General features: G+C 39.5%; 1 protein-coding gene across 1 annotated transcript; it reads right to left on the reverse strand.

Annotated features, from left to right (window-relative positions):
• Positions 1 to 444: 444 nt before the first annotated feature.
• Positions 445 to 20,822, reverse strand: cabp4 (calcium binding protein 4; the record flags this gene model as incomplete). The annotated part of the gene is made up of 8 exons (XM_080518718.1): positions 445 to 651; positions 3,137 to 3,284; positions 4,413 to 4,522; positions 9,532 to 9,675; positions 10,158 to 10,188; positions 19,742 to 19,874; positions 20,223 to 20,324; positions 20,767 to 20,822. The coding sequence occupies 8 exons, from the start codon at positions 20,820 to 20,822 to the stop codon at positions 623 to 625; spliced, it is 753 nt and encodes a 250-aa protein (XP_080374844.1). The 3' UTR covers positions 445 to 622.
• Between the last annotated feature and the right edge of the window lie 1,289 nt (positions 20,823 to 22,111).

Genomic DNA, 22,111 nt, shown 5'->3' on the forward strand with positions numbered 1-22,111 from the left:
GCACCTCTTTTTCAAATATAAGTCTCAATGTTCATTTTTCTGCCACAAACACAATTTTAACACATAATTATCTTGTAATTGATACTATTTTGTTGGTGTTTTTACTGCTCAGTATTTCAGAATCCTCCCAAAATGTTTTAAATGTTCTAGATCTTTTAATAGCAATATTTCTGTTGGTTTAAAGTACAATGCAGCAGCAAAATATAACAAAGTAGTATGATTTTTGAAAAACTCGAAGAAAGAAAAGCATACATTTCTGAAGTTAAAGATTTATGTATCGTTTTCAATGACCTCAAATACTGAGGTATAAGACAAGTGGACATGAAGTCGGCTTTCTAAAAAGTCTGTTTCAGCTTTTCATCAATGAATCTGCACATTTTTAAGCCACAAGGGGGAGACAGTGCAGCACAGTATTTAACTCGCATTCAACTGTTTCATAATTCACCTTTTACCTATTGCGCTTATTCAACCTCAACTCCCACAACTACAGTATGTCTTTTCCTATGACAAATGCATCATATCTCAAAAAGAAGATCACAATGGATGTAGGGACACGTGGATCACGAGTTAATGGTGTGCAGTTCTTCAATCCAGTGCTGGATGCTTCATCTTCCATCAGAGGTCATCGTGCAGAAAGCATCATAACAAACTCTGCAGGGGGAGACAGAGACGGCAGCAGATCCACTGATAAGAACCAATGATACCCGAACATCATTAAAAGACTCAGATTTGCAGCCTCCTTGTTGTCTATTTTAGTTTTGCCCATCTGAAAATATAGTTGAAACTAACACCTTTCTTGTGGTGATGTAATGGACACATGTTTCCATTATTACCCAGGCAATAAAACACTGAAACACCGAGAGGTCGATGTGACAAAATAGAAGAGTCAGCGTTAAACTCCGAGCTGGATTTGAGAGGTTGTTTCTCTATAAATTCATGTCTTCCCGTTATCAGTTGACTGCCACATGTTTCTGAATACCAAATAGCTTTCTGCGGATTCACTTGTCAATCAAGACTTCTATTGACGTGACATGTCAATGAAGCCTGGCTGCAGATGGCTCCAGGCCGGTTCTGCTAAATCCATCCAATCACTCATGTCCCGGATTTCTTGGTTGTCTTCCTGAAGTGCTTTGCTCTGAAAGATTTCTGATTGCAGGTGTGATTATTGATTTGCTCAGTGCTAAAGCTTAATTCCAGATTAACCCGGTAACATTGATGTCTTGAGGTACTCCTCTGACCTTTTTCTACATTGAAAAGAGTGAAGAAAGTGTGCAGCAGCAGCAGCAGCAGCAGCTTTGTCCTCTCCTTCCTATCACTTGACTTTGGCCTCCTTGCCACGGGGATGTTTTCAAAGCTCCAGGAGCTGCTGCCGATGCATGCCGGATGGGACATTCGGCACATGTGACTAAACTGGACAGATGCACTGAAACGCTGCCCTGAAGACTAATTGATGATAATGAGAAGCACCTGCTTATTGATCCTTTCTGAGACTGGCACGCCTCTTCATATGCCCCCAATAATTGTAATTGATGGGGCTGCCGAGACCAGACAAACGGGTTCACACCCCTGCCTGCGCCGGTGGTCTTTTGCGGCTCAATAATCGCAACATAGCATGCATGTGGCGTCGATGGCACAGACCCGTGTGCACAGCCATGTGTTTGTTCGTATGTGCGTGAGCGCACACCATTATATTGTTTGGACATGTGAGCGGTGAGACACGGTAATGCAATTTCTGCAAAGTCCTTGAGCTGTCCAGGCACATCAGTTCTTGGTGTGTAGCATATGACAGGCATCCAGGCATGTATATTGATTGGCTTAATGCACTGCTGATTAGATTGGAATGACCCTCTCGGCCACACTGCCTTAATTCGACCATGCCGACTTTACCATCTCACACTTCCCGTCTAATTTGCTTCACTATTGCTTCCTCTGTCTTCTTCATCCCTCATCCAGTGCAGTCTCGTTCACTCTTTACACTGCTGGTCCTCGTGTTGTCACAGATAAACTGAGAGCACACGGCCTAACATGACATTATAAACATCTTAATATTGTTGTGTTGGTAATCCTTTATTTCCAAAACATCCCTGACCCATCCAGACATGGGTCCTTTGAGTTCTTGAAACTGCAGGAAGAAACATTAAGGTGAGCACAGGCATCGATATACCCTGGTCACCCTGTTGCTTTTCCTTTTTCCTCCTTTGAACCACTTTTAATAGATATTGACCAGAACAGCCGCGGTGTTGGAAGCACTCTGACGAGTTGAGATTCTACAAATTAGACCTTGTGATACTTGCTCCCATTGTCCTGCTTCCAGCAACACTACACACCTGCTCTCTGATGTATCCGAACATGAACAGACGCCATGACGACGTTATCTGCTCTTCAGTTTAATCACTTAACTTGAGTCAGTGAATAAAGACACAACTGACCATTACATTTTCACATTACACTACATTACGTTACTTAGATATATGACGCATGTATGTGTATTTGTGGGTAATCTTAAATACAGATGATCTATTTTGTGTGACTATATTTTCATTTCATCGTGGTTCACTGTTTGGCAAAAATATTAAACTTTAGCATACGCTATCTAAATGTATGGCTAAAAAGTGTAATAATATATGGTATATTCATGTTTTTAAATATTTTTTACTGTGGAAAAGAATTATGTGGCATACACAGTACCAACAAATATTTTCAGCCATAGTTGTGTATTAATCCACAAAATTATATTATATACATTTGACAGATAAGCGTATTTGTTGATGGTACATTATTTTTATATATGCACATGCCGATGGTTTAGACTTCTGATCTGGCAGTGAAATAGCTGCCACAGCAAATGGAAGAGGAGCAGACAAGATTCATGTGGCAGCAATGATTTGTCAACTGGAAACCAATGAATACGAGTACAATTGGTGAATGGCAATTACTGCTAAATTCTTTTTTTTGTTTTTTTTTTATAAACTCATTACTGTAGTTAGACTATAGTTGTCTTACAGGTAAGCCCCCTGGTGTAAGCCCCCTGCATGTTGTCTCTTTGTTACTTCCATCCATCCATCCATCCATCTATTGTATGAGTGTCAATGCTCTTAACACAGATCCTCCCACAGAAAACTCCCCAACTGCTCACCATCAAAGTCGATGTTGCCGTCTTTATTGAGGTCAATGTCGCTGAGGATCTCCTCCAGCTCGCCTTTCTTCAACTTCTCCCCGAGGAGGGTCTTCATGCCCTCTTTCAGCTCTTCAAACGTGATCTTTCCATCACCGTCGCAGTCGAACTGAAACATGTTGGGTTAATGAACAGCAGTGAGGCGGGATACAAGCACGTCGTGGGCAAAAAAAGGGAACGAAAGAGTAAAATGGGCACTATAAAAGGTGTAAAAAAAAAAAAGACTTAGAAACATTTCACGTTTACAGTATGTAGCTATAAGATGTAGAAGTCAAAAAACAGCATGATCGTGCAGACGTTCAATGCTGACTCACATGGAGCTTTCAGTTAAGTGAGTAAGACTTCTCAAGTGACTTTGGATTGAAGATTAATTCTCATTTGTTCACTGCAGAGACAATGCTCAGAAATTTCAGTTGTCTTTGTCAGGAGAGTAATTCATTACCCTCCAAAAATGGATTCACCCACCGTGACAGGGGGAATTTGTGGCCTTTAGCGGCAATGACGATGAGCGATATGTTTGTGTGATGAAAACATTGGGAGTCGTTTAATTGGTATAATTTGACCAAAGTGTATGAGGTGCTGCGCAGTATTTTCATGTAGAGAGCATATTTTATATCCTCTGCGGCATTTCCATTAGGGAGAGAGAGAGAGAGAGAGAGACAGAGAGAGAGAAAGAGAGAGAGAGAGAGACAGAGAGAGAGAGAGAGAAGCAGTCTCACTAAAAACACGAGGTGAAATTTATCAAACAGATAAATGGATGTCAGGGGCATATTGTACACTCATTAAGAGCACATTATCAGTGCACTTTGTTTTGTGGTAACCATTAAAAACCTGTCGTGCTGTAATGAGTTAAAGTGATGGACCCAGGTGGGGTAAAGCTGTTTACAAATAAAATGATACCCTCATTTGTTGTGCTTCACCAGAGACCATCGCATGAAAGGCACAGCAGGGCCTTCAACTCCACTGTACTCGATGTCAGTAGGTGAAACTAAATAGATACCACATCTCATAGGCATTTCTGAGTTGCGCAAATTACAGATTTTCTTTTTTTTTTTTTGCTTAGCAGCAATCGGGCACCGCCAAAACATGACATGGTATTATTATAGATAATAGATCAATATTATAGATATAGATTATAAATAGATAATTTCCCAGAGTCTTGTTTACAAAACTGATGTCCACAGTCTAAAGTAAGACTTGAAAGCGTCTATGCAGGTTCTAGCTGGGGACCTCATACCTGTTTGAAGGCACAGCGCAGCTCCTTGAGCCCGACCATGTGAGCCGTCTCAGCCAGCATCCTTGGCCCCATTAGCTCGCAGAAATCATCAAAGTCTACGTGACCACCCCCTGCAGAAAGCCAGAGGACACACACTTACATCCGCACACACGCATGCACATGCACATGCACATGCACACGCACACCCACGTACATATGTACACTCACACACAGGATGACTAAGTAGTTCTGCCTCCCAGTGAGTCTCTCCGCTTTGCACCGTGGATACTGCACTGGCATCCATCCATCCATCCATCCATCCATCCATCCATCCATCCATCCATCCATCCATGCAACAGGCTTGCATGAGTTCTTCACCCTTTCAGCAGAAACTCACTGTGAAAAATCTTATACCTTAAAAATAGTATGAAGCCACACCTGACTCAAGGTAGAAGCACCTGTGTACTTGACCTCAATGCCGAGTTTGTGAATGTGCCAAGTGCACAGCTGTTATATCTGTGCATTCGGCTTGGCACTCACTGCACCGTCTATAACCCAGTTTAAAGCAGTTTTGTTTAGTTTGATCCCCATGGTAATTATCAAAACAGACCAATACAATAGGATGGCTCATGTTATTAGTTTGACAAAAGACAGGCTTATTTGATAGTGTAGACCAATACGCTCTGTCTGTTTTCATTATCTGGGCTTTGGTGGATGTGAAAAACTACTTCAATAAAGCCATGTGGTCCTTCTTTTCTGGTTCCAAAATTTAATAAGTGCTCTTACTCTTCGGGCTGGAGAGAGAGAGAGAGAGAGAGAGAGAGAGAGAGAGTCAAACTACAGCAAAACCCAAATAGAAAGCTCTGCAAATGGTGCTGAATCATGAGAGAAACAACAACAACAACAAAAAAAGGATTCTTCTACTATTTTTAACAGAGGCCACAAGAATTTAGAATAAATGATTTTGAATTATGGAAGGATTTTTTTTTTTCTCGCCTCAAGGTGAGATTCGTTTTCTTGGCTGTACCCTTGTGGAACAGCAGTGTGGGGAGCGATTGAGACACGATGGGGAAGAGTTTTGTGCCTTAAGTGGGTCAGTCTATAATCACGGAGTTGAACAATTCAGCCTAAAGTCTTGGGAGATTATTTTTGATATTTAATTGATAGTCTAATGGTTGTCTCAGAAAAGGGGGGGTGAGTCCACTGTGGCTTCACAGAGACTGTACTTCAGAGAACAATATCTAAGCCCCTATAATAGCTTAATCGTGGAACCAAAGCACAGTTGAACATAGACAACCTTTCTAAATATTGTGAGGCTGCATAATATATAAAACAGCCACTTTCACACTTAATAATTCACAAAATGTGTTTGGTTTTTTTTTCTGGCTCTGTTTACAGCATCACTTGATGAGTCCCTCCCACCCTTTCCTTCTTAATATATATTGAAGTTGTCGTGTGTAAAAGCTTCAAATCTGAGTCACTCGTTTTATGGCTCCAACTGGAAGTGTGAGTCATTTTAGAGCAGGAGTCCGCATAATGTTTTTTTTTTTTTTCCCCAGCAGAAAAGTGTTGCCAGGGCATTCGAGTACGACTGCCTTTCAGAAAAGCTCCGGTGTCGTCACTGGCTCCTCTTTTAGGAAGCCAGTCATATTAGCAGCTACCTACGTTAAAAGAAGGTGGACTAAATAGCGAACAGCAAGCTTTCAAGGCCTCCAGTGGGTACAAGAAAAAAAACCGCTGACGACAACTTTCTGAGTCCAGCCCCTCTACAGCCATTTTGTCTGCCTTTGTTCTGATCGTTTCCGTCAATCACTGATCGTAAAACTGCAAGGATGCAGCGGTGACAAGCTTCTCCTCCATCTTGTTGGTGATGAGTGTGGCAATTTCAGTTTTTTTTGTTTTTTTTTTTATCATGGAATTGCTTTTCTGGTAGAAAAACATTTGTGTCATGACTGTTGTTTTGCTGAAAATCAAGTGCACAAAAGAATCACAAGGTTTTTTGGAGGGGGGGGGGGGGGGGGGGGGTTATAACAAAATGGGCCCTGGGCTCTGTTCATTTTCCTCAAAGTGGCTCTCATTGAGAAGAAAGTTTTCTCATAAATCATGTATGCGACATTTTAAGAACTCACCAACCAAATGTCCATTGTGATGTAATGGTTTAGCACTATTGCCAAAATAACCGTGGTTTTTGTGAGTCAACTTTAGCTTTCTCCCTCAACATCAGTTTCCTCCCACAGTCCAAAATCATGTACATTAGGTGAATCGATGTGTCGAAATTGACCAATGGTGAGAATAGGAATGTATGTGTTGTCTGTCTTTCTGTCTTTCGTAGATTTGATGCGTTCAGGCCACTGTTTCAAAGCACCGCAAATCACCTCCATCATTGTGCTGCTGTACCTTGGAAGAGTTGTATAGGCAGAAATGATCTCCACTTTCCAATTATACAATTTTGAACTATAGTATGTCCTTATGTGAAAAGAGAAAAACAGATAAATGTCTTTGGTCTCTTTTCCCAGTTGTGCTTCTAACGATCTTATCAGAAATTAATTTACACCTGGGACACGAGGAAAATCTAATGAACTGGCAGGTAGGAGAGGGAACACTCTGGCCTCTGGGGATCATGTCTGAATAACACAAACTCACCCTATCCAGTGGGATCTAACTGCTTTATGGCGATGCTCATTATCTCTGTTATTTTGCTGGGATTTCAGCACGAAGTCACTCTTGTGTGTGCAAATGAATCCCCAGTTTAGGCTGTTTTTCAAGAGCATCCTATTAGTATGGAGACCTTCTTTAAGAGAAACTTAGCAAATGACATCAAAACAGGCTGCACAAAGAAATATAATATTTCTTTATAGGTTAAAGTTTGACTGAAGTGACATCTCGCCATCTCTTTTTGTCTGTATTTTCCTCAAAAGAGCTATAAATAGTGTACTGGTGACCGCTAGATATATGCTGTTTTAGATGTGTGTGTGGTTTATTGACGTCTACTGAGGTTGATCTTTGGCTCATTTCATATGCAGCCACCATTTAAAAAGTGAGTCAGGAGAACAAAGATCCAAACAGCATTTCTGGATATGACATTTGCAGTTAAATCCATGTAATTGCTTATGCTTCCAGCCTTCCTCCTCATTTACAATTTTGTGTAGCTGCTTTGATATTAGCAGCTTTTTTTTTTTTTTAAAGCAGATAATTGGTACTTCTGTTGCTTTGGTTTAATATTGATTCTACTTGAAGGTTCTCAGATGTATTCATGGTAGTCCAATTATCAGATTAGTATTCCAGCTGGGCATATATGGGAAATATTAAAAGTACATGAGAATCAGACTTCTCTTCAGATTAGAAGTCAGAAAAAAATACCTTTCATTCTTATTTTTCTCACATCTCCTCTCACATACTCAGCTGGAGACAGTATAAGTCAAGGCAGAGTACAAATGAGGGAAATGTGATGGCAGTACATAAATTGTCATGAAGCAATGCTGTGCAGTAATTTATGGAACGATGGTAATTGCTATTCTAAACTGTTGTGTAACAGTGGCACAAATACAGAACAGTTGTTAGTGAGCCGCCTTGGTGGCATCAATAGCACTGGATATCCAGGTTTTTCTAAATTCAACCTCATAAGCCTCTGTTCACGCAGAACCAAGAACATGATTGGAGTTGAGTCAGAGTGCCGTTTATTGGTTATTAATAAACAAAATAACCATGCAGTTGTTTTCTTTCCAGACGCAGCACTGTTTAGAAGGTACCTAAATGTTTAAACACTATGGAGGTGTGAAAATGGCATTCATCAGATATTCAAATTAAATGTATACAAAATTAAATCTGTGAGCTTGAATAATGATTGTTTGAAAATCTGAGGGTGGCGTGGTAAATGGTGATTATTATTGCTGTGCATGCAAGAATGTCTCTCGTTGAAACCTAATGGCCAATAGAGCCTTTCTATGTGCATGTTCTCCCTGTGCCTGTGGGAGTTTTTACAGAGGAATCTCATAATCAAAGACTTAAGTCTGCAGGTGTGTGTGCGTGCGTGCATGCATGTGTGTGTGTGTGTGTGTGTGTGTGTGTGCGTGTGTGCGTGCGTGCGTGCGTGCGTGTGTGTGTGTGCGTGCGTGCGGCTCTTTGTCTCTCTGTTCGCCCTGTGATGAACTAACAACCTGCCAAGGCTGTGTGTTGTCTGGGACAAGCAATTGCAATAATGTATCTAAAAAAGCAATCATAAGATCCGATTCTAATCTGTAAGACTGATGTTGCGCTCTGTTCGTCTGAGTCCTGCGAGTTCATTTAAGTTTTATGTAAAGTCTCTTGGCAGAAACACTGTTTTGACTTGCTTGCCTCGCTCCGACACTAGGTAGGTGTTGCAGAAACTTTTCTTCCGAGTTTCTGGCGGAGATCCAGAAATGAGTTGCGATGATGATTCACTTGAAACCTTTACCACTAACCACACAGATATCGATAGTCTATCATTGAGAAAAGAGTTGCAAACACCAACTCGGCACCGAAAGCATGAAGTGTAAAGTCACGTCTTGAACACGCAGCAACATTGAGACCAGCTCACACAGCCAGCGGGTGATTTATTTTAACAGTGTTGTTGGCCCAAAGGGCGCATTCATCAACACAATGTGATCTATCAATACCCAGTGCTGTTAGGCTACTTATATTGCAACGTGATTGCCAAGCCACAGATTCTCGCGCGCGCAAACGTCGGTCAGATAAAAGCTCAATGAGCCATGCAGGAGAGACCTACATATTGTAGAAATGACAAGCAAGCAAGGAAAAGGCATTTTGGTCATTGTACTAACGAGGAGGTCGACTCATTCCCCCTCGAATCAGCTCCTTTGCGCATCCCCTCACCTGCGACACAAGGGCCATTAATCAGTTCGGCTAAAACATCTTGAATGTCCCCAGCCTCAAAGACAAACTTCAAATCCCCAAGGACTCATAGGAAAGCACACAGGCACGTTGGATTGTGCAACATACACACATGCAGACACATTACTCACACATTTACACCTGCTCATTTTGAGAAAGACCCATCAATCATACACACATGCTTGAAGCTCCGAGAACAAAAGGAAGAAAAACAAAAACACCCCCACCACACTCCTAAACATCTTGTGCCAGACAGATAAATGCTCACATTTCATCTTGATCTGCTGGATGATCTCAATGAGCTCCATCTCCGTTGGCATGTAGCCCATGGTCCTCATGCAATCTGCAATGTCTTTGTAGTGGATGAAGCCATCCGCGTCGTAGTCGAATTCCTTAAAGGCCCCTTGCAGCTCTGACAGACGCACAAACAAATCACATTGATTGCAACAAACCGTAGAAGTCGGGTACAACGTTTTTCTCAAGAGTCTCACATATGTATAAACAAATACACACACACACACGCACTCACTGAATGCTTTTACACAAATTACTATGCAATCAATAAGTATACAGTGGATGCACATAATAACAGCTGCGAGTTCCAAACTTCCTTTTAAGTTAACAGAGCTTTCAATTTAAACTGAACTTGCAAAAGTTAAGAAGGAAAAACTATTTAGGTTTTTTTTTTTTTTTTTTAATTGATTTTGTGGTTCCTGAGTCATTAGCAAAAAAGATTTGCCATCCCTGTGAAACCATACATCGCTTACATCAGCATGAGTCATGAAGAGGAGCAGGATTAACCGGTGAAAATATCATTCAGACTGACAAAGCTTTGCATTGACTATTAATTTATCATGTGCTGCCTATATAATTACACTATCCACTGCATCTCACCGTCCAGCTCTTCTGGCATCAGCTCTCTCTCCTGCAGCGCAGAGAAGAGAGAGAGAGAGAGAGAGAGAGAGAGAGAGAGAGAGAGAGAGAGAGAGAGAGATAAGAAGACAGGAAATAATTACAACACTGTATCGAAACATGTAAAGTCAGGGAGGCTTTAAAAGAGCGAATTCTCCTGAGAAATATCCCAGCGATAATCTGTTTTTGACTACCGAATTAGACAAACATGCATATCATGCCAACACTGCGGCATGCTGACACAAAACTCTAATGGGATTTCACCCAGCTTCGTGTCCTCCTAATTTGCGAAGTGACGTTTCTCCTACACACTCACGCAATCATGTTGCCATCACTTCGGGAGACATTACATTGACCCTTAGTAACGCGCCTGGGTACTCACACCCACCATCACGTCTGCTGGTCTGACCCTTGACCCTTTCTCTTAACCTTGCCCTGTCCTGAACCTGTTTCTGACCATCAGCCTGTCAGATATTCACCGTCAAAATGTCATTTTAAAGGGTTTCAAAAATGTTTGACCAGGTCAAAATTGTAAAATATACCTTGGTCGTCTCATAAATATATGCGCAAATAAGCGATTACACATTACATCTGCAGCATCCCGAGGGAGACTCAGCATAGTGTGCATGGCGATGCACACCAACACACGACTGCATGTCGCTAAGTTGCAGAAAACTTCCATTGTGATAAGGAAACATTGTGCCATGTCAGCCCATCCATACACAAACACACATGCGCACAGGCACGCACACAATGTGGACACAAAACATCTCATTTGTATATAACTGCATGTTTGATAGATCCACAATTTTCGGTCTTGTTTTGGCATTTGCTCATGATGATCTTTCCGCTCTTTCCTTTTTTTTTTTTTTTTGCTGTATTTTCAAAGAAGTGAAGCAAAGCTGGGGGCGAGGGGGAACAAAATCGCCACATTTTCATTAAGCATAATAGAAGACTGTGAAATTTTAGGTGAGCTAAGAGCTTAAAATTGCAATATGTCTGGGTACAGTCAGGCAGTTCTTCAAAAAAACATCCCTTTTTTGGCAGTCAGTAGCAATACCTTACAAATACATACCCTCGGGTAAAAATAAGTGATTTTCAAAAGAAAGGCTGGAGGTTTAAGAGGTTTGCAGCGATTCTTCATATACTATGTTACCAGAAACACGATAGCAAAACATATCACATGCTTGAGTCCTTGAAAAAAAAAGGTTGCAATTAGCATTATTTCAAATGTACATGAATTTGCATATGTATAACTCCAATATTGAAAGATGAGAAGATACGTCTTTCACAAGAGGCTTGTTGTTTGATTTTGAATTAGAGCTTGTGTTTGGAGCATCTTCACTCAAGGGCTTCAATAGAAACATCACCCGCTGGGGAAAATGAGAAACATCCAAACTCTGTGATCTTACTATAGCACTATACTGGGTCTGACACGTGAAGATCCCACCTGACAGAGTTGCCATAAGCTCAAGGATATCTATAAGTTCAAAGAAACAAGATTGACACAAAGGCTCATGGATGCCCAGACTATTGCACGCGCAAATATGCTTTTGCTATGCTGTGATGCAGTAAAACACTCTGGTTGTCAGTGAATGAATGAATGAATGAATGAATCAATCAATCAATCAATTAATGAATCAATGAATCAATGAATGAAGCTTTGTTTCAAACATACAAATATAGAAATAGAAAGAAAGGAAAAAAGAAACATTCCATTTAAATTGGAAAAACAAAAAAAAGAAAACAACACATCCCACTTGATCCACATTTGTACGCCAAAAAGGAGTAAGAAGAAGTATAAAACACGTATTAACTCATAGACAAAAGTCCCTCGTAATTTTATTTAACACCACAATTGTACGGAAGATTACAATGAACTGTGGTACTTTTTCTTTTTTCTTTTTTAATTAAGAGAAAACATTTATAAGTTAAGAGGATTGTGAATATTTGAAAGAGGTAGTGCGAGAACAGATGTTAAATAAGTTTGCATTTCATTATATATATACCCTCTACTATTACATTTACCAGATTGGTTATTTTACATTTAGCAAAGATCCTGATATTTATTATACACAGATTTAATGATAATTAGTTTTTTCAAACCATAATTAAATAAAATTTAGTTCTGAAGTGATTAACTCCAAAAGTTGAGGCAAATCCTCACCAGTACATAAGATATTTGTATCATCTGCAAATAATACAAATGTCATGAGTGTGTTTACTTTGGATATGTCATTGATATGTATTATAAATAGTTTAGATCCCAGCACTGAGCTCTGAGGGACGCCACACACGATATCCAGACATTCAGAGTGACAGTCTCCCATCTTCACAAATTGTTTCCTGTTCTGCAATTAGCTTCTCACCCAGTTTAGTACGATCCTGATTCCATATTGAGCCAGTTTGTTGATTAAGATATCATGATTAATTGTATAAAAGGCTTTTTTTTTTAAGTCAATGAAAACTCCAGCTGTGATTTTTTTTTTTTTTATTGTCTATATAAATTGTAATTTCTTCAATGTGTTCAGTTAAAGCTAATGATGTTGAGCGGTTTGATCTAAATACGTATTGACTCTCTGATAACATGTTTTATTTTTTGATGAATTTGTCTAATCTGTTGTTGAAGACTTTTTCAAGGATTTTGGAGAATTGTGGGAGAAGAGAAACAGCTCTGTACAATTTAGGTCACTACAGTTTATAAACAGGAACAAACAAGTCCTACATGAGATATGCAACAACTGATCATCTATCAGGATGGGGCTGTTTTAAGATAAAATATAATAAATATAGAAACAATACAAAAAATGAAAAACTGCAGTCATTTTCACCCGCAAACAATAAAAGTGTGATACCTTTTGATCTCTAGAATTAGGTATTATGCGTTCACTTATTTGTCTTTCATCACATGTCAGATTTCATTGCTACCTTTATTAAACCAAATTGAACCTTCACTTTTTTTCAGTACTGAAAATTGGAGAGATAAAAAGGGGGAAACCACAACAGTTTTGGCAGTAAATTGCAAAGAGAAGTGTAATAGTTTCCTTCTAATACATATTGGCACTGAGGGCGGCTAATACATAAATCATACAAGGTCATTTTGTACAAGTGCACAATAGTATTGGGGCGAGGCGAAGCCCCGATGGTTTATTTGGAAGCTGCTGTCCATGGCAGGCGTTCAAATGACTATTCACTGTGTAACATCGCCAACCAAGTTGAAACACAAATGCAATCCCACAACCAAATTGCATCAGCGCTTCTATCAGACTACGCATGTACTCCGCCTAAACGATATAAGACTCATATAAACGTTTGAAGTTTTCAGATGTTTCTTTCTGTTTCGGCTTGAAAAAAAAGAAGAAAAAAAAGATTTGTGGCCCAGAGTGCAGTGCCACTGTTTACCCTGCACAGCATCCTCCAGCCACACAAGGACATATTTAGATAGCAAGGTCAGCACATTAATTGGATTTTTTTTTTTCCATCCAGAAAGGATTAGACAGCATGCCATCCAGACTCTCAAGTCATCCGTCAGAACGAGCCCATTAACAGTTAATTCCATTCTGTCTGCCTTCACATGGCCCATTGAGCAGGCCACTGCTTTGTAAGCATGACACATAAGAGTGGTATGTTGATACCTCAGACCAACAGCCTTCAGATTTGTGAGGCACTGAATACAGTGATGCAGGAAGAATAAACTGCTCACGTTGTGGACCTAAAATGTATGAATTGTTTCTTTTTGTTGCTATTTCTCTCTCCAAGGTTGTTCCTTCAGTTGGATCTGATGAGGGCTGACAGTAAACCATGGGTTATTAATACTTGTGCTGAGATTAGCAATGCGGCAGGACAAAAAGGTTATCTGCTTCAGTATCTACACATCGCCTAAAACAATGTGCTTTCTACCTAGTTACGAGTAAATTTCAACACAAAGGCCGTTGTCGCGAAACAAGGGAGTTCAATCACGGAGGCGGTAGCCGAGGTAGTAAGTCGGACAGGAATGTGAAAATGCCTACAGTCGCCCAAGGTCATGCTGAAATGGGATTCATTTCCCATAAATTACTCCAAGACAATGAAACAGTCCCATTAGTTATTAAGAAACTCAGTTCTGAAATGTCGTGAGATGTTCATATACAACTCCCCGAGGTGTGGAGTCCTGTGCTATCTTTTACAGCAAATCCTTCTCCAATGATGAAGACATTTATACAGCAGCCTTTGACTCTGCTGTGTAAGTAGATCCCACCAAGGTCCCGAGGATTTCTGCCATTAAAAGGATCTTCTATTAGGAGTGTTTTTCAATTAGAACAGCAATTACAAAAAAAAAGATTTGAAAATGTTTCTGAGTGATACATAAAAAGCTACATAATATAGGAGGCAATACAGCAGTGTGGGTCCGAGTGCATAGCTGTCATGTCTTTATACCCTGAGGTGCAGTATGTTTATGAAACATTTATAAGTACCAGGCCCATTGAGTCTAACTTTAAATCCGAGGAGCTCTGTAATGCACTGCTGTGACAAAAGAACATGACTTTTCTAAATAAATAATTTCAATTTAAATGCTTAATCATGAATGATACACACTTGACTAGCTTATATGACATTGGGACAATACTATTCAATATTACTTCATACTACTACTACTACTACTACACCAATAATAATAATAATAATAATAATAATAATAATAATAATAATAATAATAATAATAATAATAATAATAATGTCTTACAAAAGGTGTCTAATTAAACTATCATCATTGATAAGAATTCAAGCCTGTGGTTGATGTGTGAAAACATTCCAAGAAATGATTGTATTACAATGAAAGTCATCATATTTATATAGTCAAGCTCAGAGCCTTTCTTCCCTCAGATTCACTCCCACAGTGTGACAGCATGTCCTCCAAATGAAATGCCAAAATATGTTACTTGCCCCCAAGAAAGTCACTCAAGTGTTTTATGATCCGACATTTCTCAATGACTCCCAAAACTATAAAAAAAAAAATTCACTTGGGAAACACATCGTTTTAGTAATATGACAACCCTATTTTTAAAGAAGCATCCAGCATCACGATCTCTTTTTAAAGTAGACTTCAACTATAAAAGTCAACTGACTTCCTTCCTTCTCAGCTACTGTATTGAAGTCACGCTGTACAGAAGCTTCCCCAGTGGTCATTTGTGGTATTGCAGCAAGAAGCTGCCCTGGAACTCTTCAGGTGTTTTCCAGTTGACCGTCGTCACACAACTGAGACCCCCCAAAGACCCCCAAAGCTGTAAACACAGTGAGTTTTTAACACTAAATGTTTTTTGTTTGTTTTTTCATAATTGAAAACATGTTATTGTTTTTTTCCTGAGCAAAGAATCTAGTTTAATTAACTTGAGTGCATATTTTCCAGAATGCTGCCTCACCTGCAGGAGGCCACAGTCATGAGCTTCAGGCTCTGTGCGAACAAAGATCTTTTGCGCACTGCAGTGAGGGGAGGAAACATTGAGTCCGTGGCTTGTTCTTTTAATCACTATCTCTATCTGTGAAAGTGAGATAGCTTACATACATCTCTAATTAAAAATAATGTATATTTTGTTGTTGTTGTAATATCAGCCTGTAAACATCTGGGAAGCGAATGAATTACTGGTTGTTTAGGAGAGTAATGGTTGCATGATGACAGGCTGATCATAATTTTGCCAAAATAAATATTTTCCTAAATTCTTTATAAAATAAACTGCTTTAAAAAACGCCCCTTTCTTATCTGCTTATGCTGCTGTTGAGAAGTTCAAAATAAGCTGATATTATTTATCGTATGCAATTTTAAACATGTCTGATCCCGTTTTTCTGGAGCATTGGTTTAATGCATTAAGAAATGGTAATGGTTCTTCTCCAATGATTGCACTCAATGTAACTAATTTCTAATGTGTTTTCCAGTCCAGGGAACATTTACATTTTGTAGAACATTTTTATATCTATTTCTGGGTGAAGTATTGAAGCGTCACTCACACTGGTGTATTAATTGCCCCTTTGGCTCATCAGCAGACCAATAATGTCTAATTATATTGCTGTAGCTGTACAGTGCCACCATTATGACCTGACACACCGTTAAGCTGCTTAAACATCAACAGTGGCTGCAGCTCCTCCATAAGTTCTTGGAATTATTGAAAACGGAAAGATGGCACTCAGGAGTCAAACAGCAGAGCTTTGCTGTGAAATCTAATCTGCTGAATTCATACAGAATCTTTGTTGATGCTGCTGCACTGTGAACCTATATCAAGGCTTGTCAGAGCAAATCATTACATTTTATAGTGTAATACATTTTATGATAGTTGATGATCTATTCAAGCAGCAAATGTTTTTTAGCAGAAGGAGGCCAGGTGCCATTGGGCAGCATCAGGCTTCTCCCTATTTGTAAATTTCTTTAATTTTTCAAATATTCGGTGATGTCCTGCAGGAATCTGAACTCATGAGATCAATCATGAGCAGAGCCAATACTTTATGTGAACTAAGCAAGGCACTAATGGAAGTTGGCCCGGTGTCTAGGCAGTAACTCATTTGTCAAATCAGCGGAGTGGCTTCCCTGAAATAAGCTGTTTTTATCTCAGCAAACAATCCACAGTCTGGATCCCATGTTTGAATAAATTGTCATAGATGATGTTATTGCAATGGTCATTTGAAGGTTTCGACTTTCGGCCAATATTTTTTTTTTTTTACTCAATTACAAAAATCACATAACATCTCTGCAGTTGTGTTCTTGTTGCAATGTTAAGGATCAGTAATGACGTTCTGTTGGTTCCTATTCTTTTGTGCTACTTGAACGCCAGTTGACCTGTGATTGTCTCAGAGTGGAGAAGGGGGCGGGTCAAGTGAGCGTGCTGAAACTGCTTTTGTTTGTGTGTGTGTGTGTGTGTGTGTGTGTGTGTGTGTTTGGTTGAAGGAGAGTGAATGGATACTAAGTAACGTTTTACCAGCCTCACTGTTCACAAGCAAGAAGTACCTATTTAGTTATAGTCACCATAGATCGCTAACCCTAACCCAACACCATTTGTATTTGAAATCAATGTTTACTGCTCTGTATGAGCTGAACAAATCGTTTGATTATCCTCTTTGGCACTGTTCAACTCTAGACTCTAAACTGTAGTTCACAGTGTAAACCTCCGCTCTCCTCTGGCCTCCCATCGCTGACATGCTAATGATTTGCTGAGGCGTCAATGTACAAGAGAAGAATGTTCAAGGCAAACATGACCTTTTCTTGTTGCTTTTGAGGAGAATCATTATAACAATGGAATAAGTGGTGTTTCAATTTCATTTTGATTGCATTCAAAACATTATAGAGCTGAATGCAATTTAAATGAAATGAAGGGCCCATCACACATCCATCCATCTTCTATGCTGCTTGAGGAGAACTTTCAAATGTCAAATTAGCTTTCATCATAATTGTCACAAATATAAAGGTTGTTAGACATTTACTGTATATGGACTTTACACAGTGAAAGCCTCCAGCAGGCTTCGCACTATCCTCATCGTTACCAGTCATTAACAATGAGAAAATACAGTTTATATTATATGATATTATATGATATTATATGATATTATATGATATTATATGATATGATATGATATGATATGATATTATATGATATTATATTATATTATATTATATTATATTATATTATATTATATTATATTATATTATATTATATTATATTATATTATATTATATTATATTATATTATATTATATTATATTATATTATATTATATTATATTATATTATATTATATACTTAATACAATTCAGCTTTCAGCCCAAAAATTACCCCATAACATTCAGGAAAATAGGTGTGGTAGTCTATCATTAATTTAGTGGGTTTTGATTTTGATTTAAGAGAGTCAGCAGCCCAGCTTTTATTTTATTTGTTTATTTTTTTTTGTCAGAGCAATCATTGTTTTTGTTTTAATCTTTGAGAAGTGGGTTACTTTTATTTAATCCCATTGTGGTACAAAAAAAACCCAATTCAAAAGTATTGATATGTAAACCAGATTAGGCCTATTCCCCAGTTCTGTCCCCACCAAGAAAATCACACCCTGGTAAGACATTGTGTCAGGTGTTTTAAACTTTTTGCTTCTGTGCTCACTTTGCAGACTGAAAACAAAAGCAATTCAATTATCAACAGTGTCTTATTGATTTAATCAAAGACTTCAGACCAATAATTACAAATGAGATTTAAAGCAGATTATTTAAATTTGAGCTATCTCTGTCAATTATCACGTCTTGTTCAAGATGTTTGCAGGCTGGGAATGTAGTTGAAGACCTACAGGGCGGAGAGAAACAGAGATAGAGCCTATGTGTGACTTATTTACAGTGGGGAGTCAATACAGTCCGCAGTGGCTGTGACACACAGCCTTTAGAAATGATTATAGTAGATAACCGGAAAACCTTTTGTTTGTTTTCCTGTTTTATGTCGCAAATCACAAATATGCACTGACATCCATCGCAGGTTGATAAACCTGCTCTGTGCTCTTTACACCTGCCTGACAATAATCACATTCTTGATTCTTCCTGCTAATGCATTTCAGTCTTTATGTTTTCGAAGGACACATTATGTTATCAACAATCAGCAGGAAAACAATGCACACCCGCCGCAACAAGACAAACAGTGAGGTAAAAAACAACCCAACAGAGATGGTAAACAACTCATCGGTGTTTACATTAAGAACTTTATCCATCCCTGCTGTGTAGACTTAGAGTGCTAATGTACACATACACATGTAACCACTATCATTACAATATATGGACAAGCATAAACACATTTGAAAAATGTTTGTGAAAAGATTAAAATTAAAGTTTTGAGAAGTCGCGCTGTGGTTTCAAGCTTCAGGTTTCTCCTCCTCGCCATCAGAACACAACAACGTGTTCTCAGAGGACTGTTGTGCTTCTTTGATTGTTATACCATGTTTAAAGAAAGCTTCAATTTGAATTGTAATGTGATGTGATAAGTAGCTGTGTGATGACCTTGCTCATTTTTCCAGTTGACTCTGGCAACTTATTCTGAGTTTCTACAACTTTCCCCCATAGTCAGCTGGGATTGGCTCAGGCCTCCCATAAGTGTGATAAAACATGAAAGTCGTCCAAATTCTAGATAAACCTTAGTTGTTTCTTCTGTCCATCTCTTTGTGAACTGCCCTCACTGGTCACTTCCTTGAAGCTCGTACAAACTAATGTGATCCAGTTCAACAGTTTGAATATAAACTTGTGTAGTTCTAGAACATTTGCTCAAGTGACTGCTCCTGGTACAGAGGACAGTATATCTGCGACAGGCACATTTGTCATGAAATAGCTTGTTAGCCTGAGAGCACTAGATGTTGACATGCATTGATCCTACAAGCAGTTTACCCCCCTAACATCATCAGATGAATTGATTCCATTGAACAACCAGCAAACTCACCTTTGTTTGTTTTTTGTTTTGTTTTGTTTTTAAACCTTTCCACTTGCTCCTGATGATGGTATTTATAAAACCGACAGCTTGAAATTACCGCTCAATGAATGTCCCGGCTGTGACACAGGGCTGCGCACCAGCATTGCACTGACCTGTCCAAAAAGCTTATTGAGGTAGGAGATGTAGGCGGCAGCCACGGCCGAGCTGTTGCTGAGGCTCCTTTTGCTGCGCCGGTTCCGCCCCTCCTCTGCAGAGCCCTTCTGCTGGGCCGTGGGGGACTTTGAGCTGTGAAGCGCCGATTTGCATGTCAATTGTTAGGAACTGTCATCATCAAGCCTGTAATTTCCTTCCCTGACTTGTTATTAACAAACACACTTAAGTGCCTTTTCAGGTAGTACTATTGGAAAAGTGTTGCTGCAGCCTTTCTTGAAAAGATTTCCCAGCTTGAGACCAATCAGATGACATGAGTCACCAGAGGAAAGAAGAAAGCCAGTGTTACTTAGTGGGACGAGTTTGAAAGGCCTGTTTTTCAGCTGATGTATCATTCGATGACACTAATTGGGTGCACGACTCGACACAGCCCACTCCCATTGTCCTAATCAATGCTGATTACAAGCAGAGAATGAGAACAACCAGAATTTCTTGGAGAGGCTGAGCTGAAGGGCCTTGTTTTTGAATCTCCCCGCAGCAGGCGATCTTCCAGCAGCGGCAGCCCTCCCCCCACGGGGAGACGCGCTAGGAGGGAAAGAAAACTGTAACTAAATGCACCAGACAAGAGACCAACATAAAATACAGCGGGAAGATAACAGTGCACTGGAACAAGAATGGATCAATCTATGGAGCAGTCACGATGGGCTGTCAATGGACAATAGCAGCAATAGGAGACAGTTCTTTGAATTTTGAATTACACCTTCCAAGATTTTGTGCATTAGTTGACCCCCCCCCCCTCCCCCCGATAAAAAAAAATCCCCCAAGAATTTGTTTGCCTGTAAAAGCATTGCTCACTTTCACTCTGCTTAAAATAGTAGCAGCCACTTCAATGATTCATTACTTTGCATTTCAAAATTAATGTTGACTTGTTGAAGGTTTAAGATTCACTGATGTGGCTGAGCTTTTAAGACGAACTGAATTTCCCTTCGTAAGTGTATGTATTCCCCAATTCATTTTCTGCACTTACCTAGCAGCGGATGGTGGTCTGCTTTCTGGTGCTCCCTTTGCACTTCTCACAGACATCCTGGCTGAAAGATAAAAGTAAATGTCAAAAGGGATGTGACGAAAAAAATGTACAAATGTCATGAAGGAACAAGCAAAAGCTCAAAAAGAGGAGCGTCTCGTGTCGACTTTTAAAAGGACAAAAAATAGGTTTTAGACATTGTGACCGCTGGCAGGAGAAGTGAATAGCACCTTCATTAAGGAACCTGCCAGGATGTATGATTTCAAGAAAGTCAACATTTTGTCCTCAATCTTAATGTGTAAGTTTTTGAATCACTTTGACAAGGGCCGGTATTTAATGGCTATAGACAACATCTTGAACATTGTGGTGTTCCTGGCCAGTATTTATCAAAAGTAATGAGCCTGCAACAGGGTCATGGGGCAGCCAAGGTTCATTGCTGTAGTCCAATTAAACTTATGCACTGTTGCTGCTCGAATTGCTGTAGAAATAAGATAATGCTGGTTATTTTAGTTTAAATGCAAGAACACGCAACTCATTTTAGTCTGTTGCACATCGGGAGGTCAGAATGATATGGCTGAACTTTCCATCTTACTTGGACGCATTCAGTCCCAATATGCATTTTCCTTTGCCATATGTTTGAAAGGCCAATGAAATTATTTTCATTTAAAAAATAATAGTTTTAGTTGAATGGAACCGTCTGACTGGATGTATTATTCTGAGGGAAGTCGTCATCAGAATATGTTTAGACTGTAGTCATTAAGGGAGTGAATCCACAATACCCAGAGACGCCGTGGTGCTTAAACCATGCTTACTTGGTAGGAAGGAGCTCAAGGTCTAATACGTCTGATAAAACACTGTCCCTTCCACAGCCCCAAGCAGCCACCAGACACAAGACAGGATGAATCCATGCTTTCATGTTGTTTACATGAACTTCTGACCCTATCGCTCCAATGTTGCAGGAGAAAATGAGACTCGTGAGACAATCTCAGTGAGTGACTTGTTGCTTCAGTTTCCTGAGTCTCAGAATAGCAAGGTGAGGCAGGAAGTACACAGTTTGAAAACATTTATTGATGTTGGTGGGTGTGTGACTACAGCTTCTCCACCCTGAGCAAGAGCAGGGAGAATGCTCTCAAGTCAGTTGAGAGGCAGATTAATTGACTGGACAGGTGGCGAGTCAATCACAAGGCTCATCGCTGAACAATAGGATAAAAATAATTCACCAAGGAAACTATAGGTGGAAAGGTCAAGACAGCGGATATGAATAAAACAGACAGAGGAATGTGGTGAGAATTGGGCATCCAGGAGTGGGAGGAAGAGGAGGATGAAGAACATAAAGATAAAGGGGAAA

Source organism: Blennius ocellaris (assembly GCF_963422515.1).
Source record: "Blennius ocellaris genome assembly, chromosome: 3".
Classification (NCBI taxonomy): domain Eukaryota; kingdom Metazoa; phylum Chordata; class Actinopteri; order Blenniiformes; family Blenniidae; genus Blennius; species Blennius ocellaris.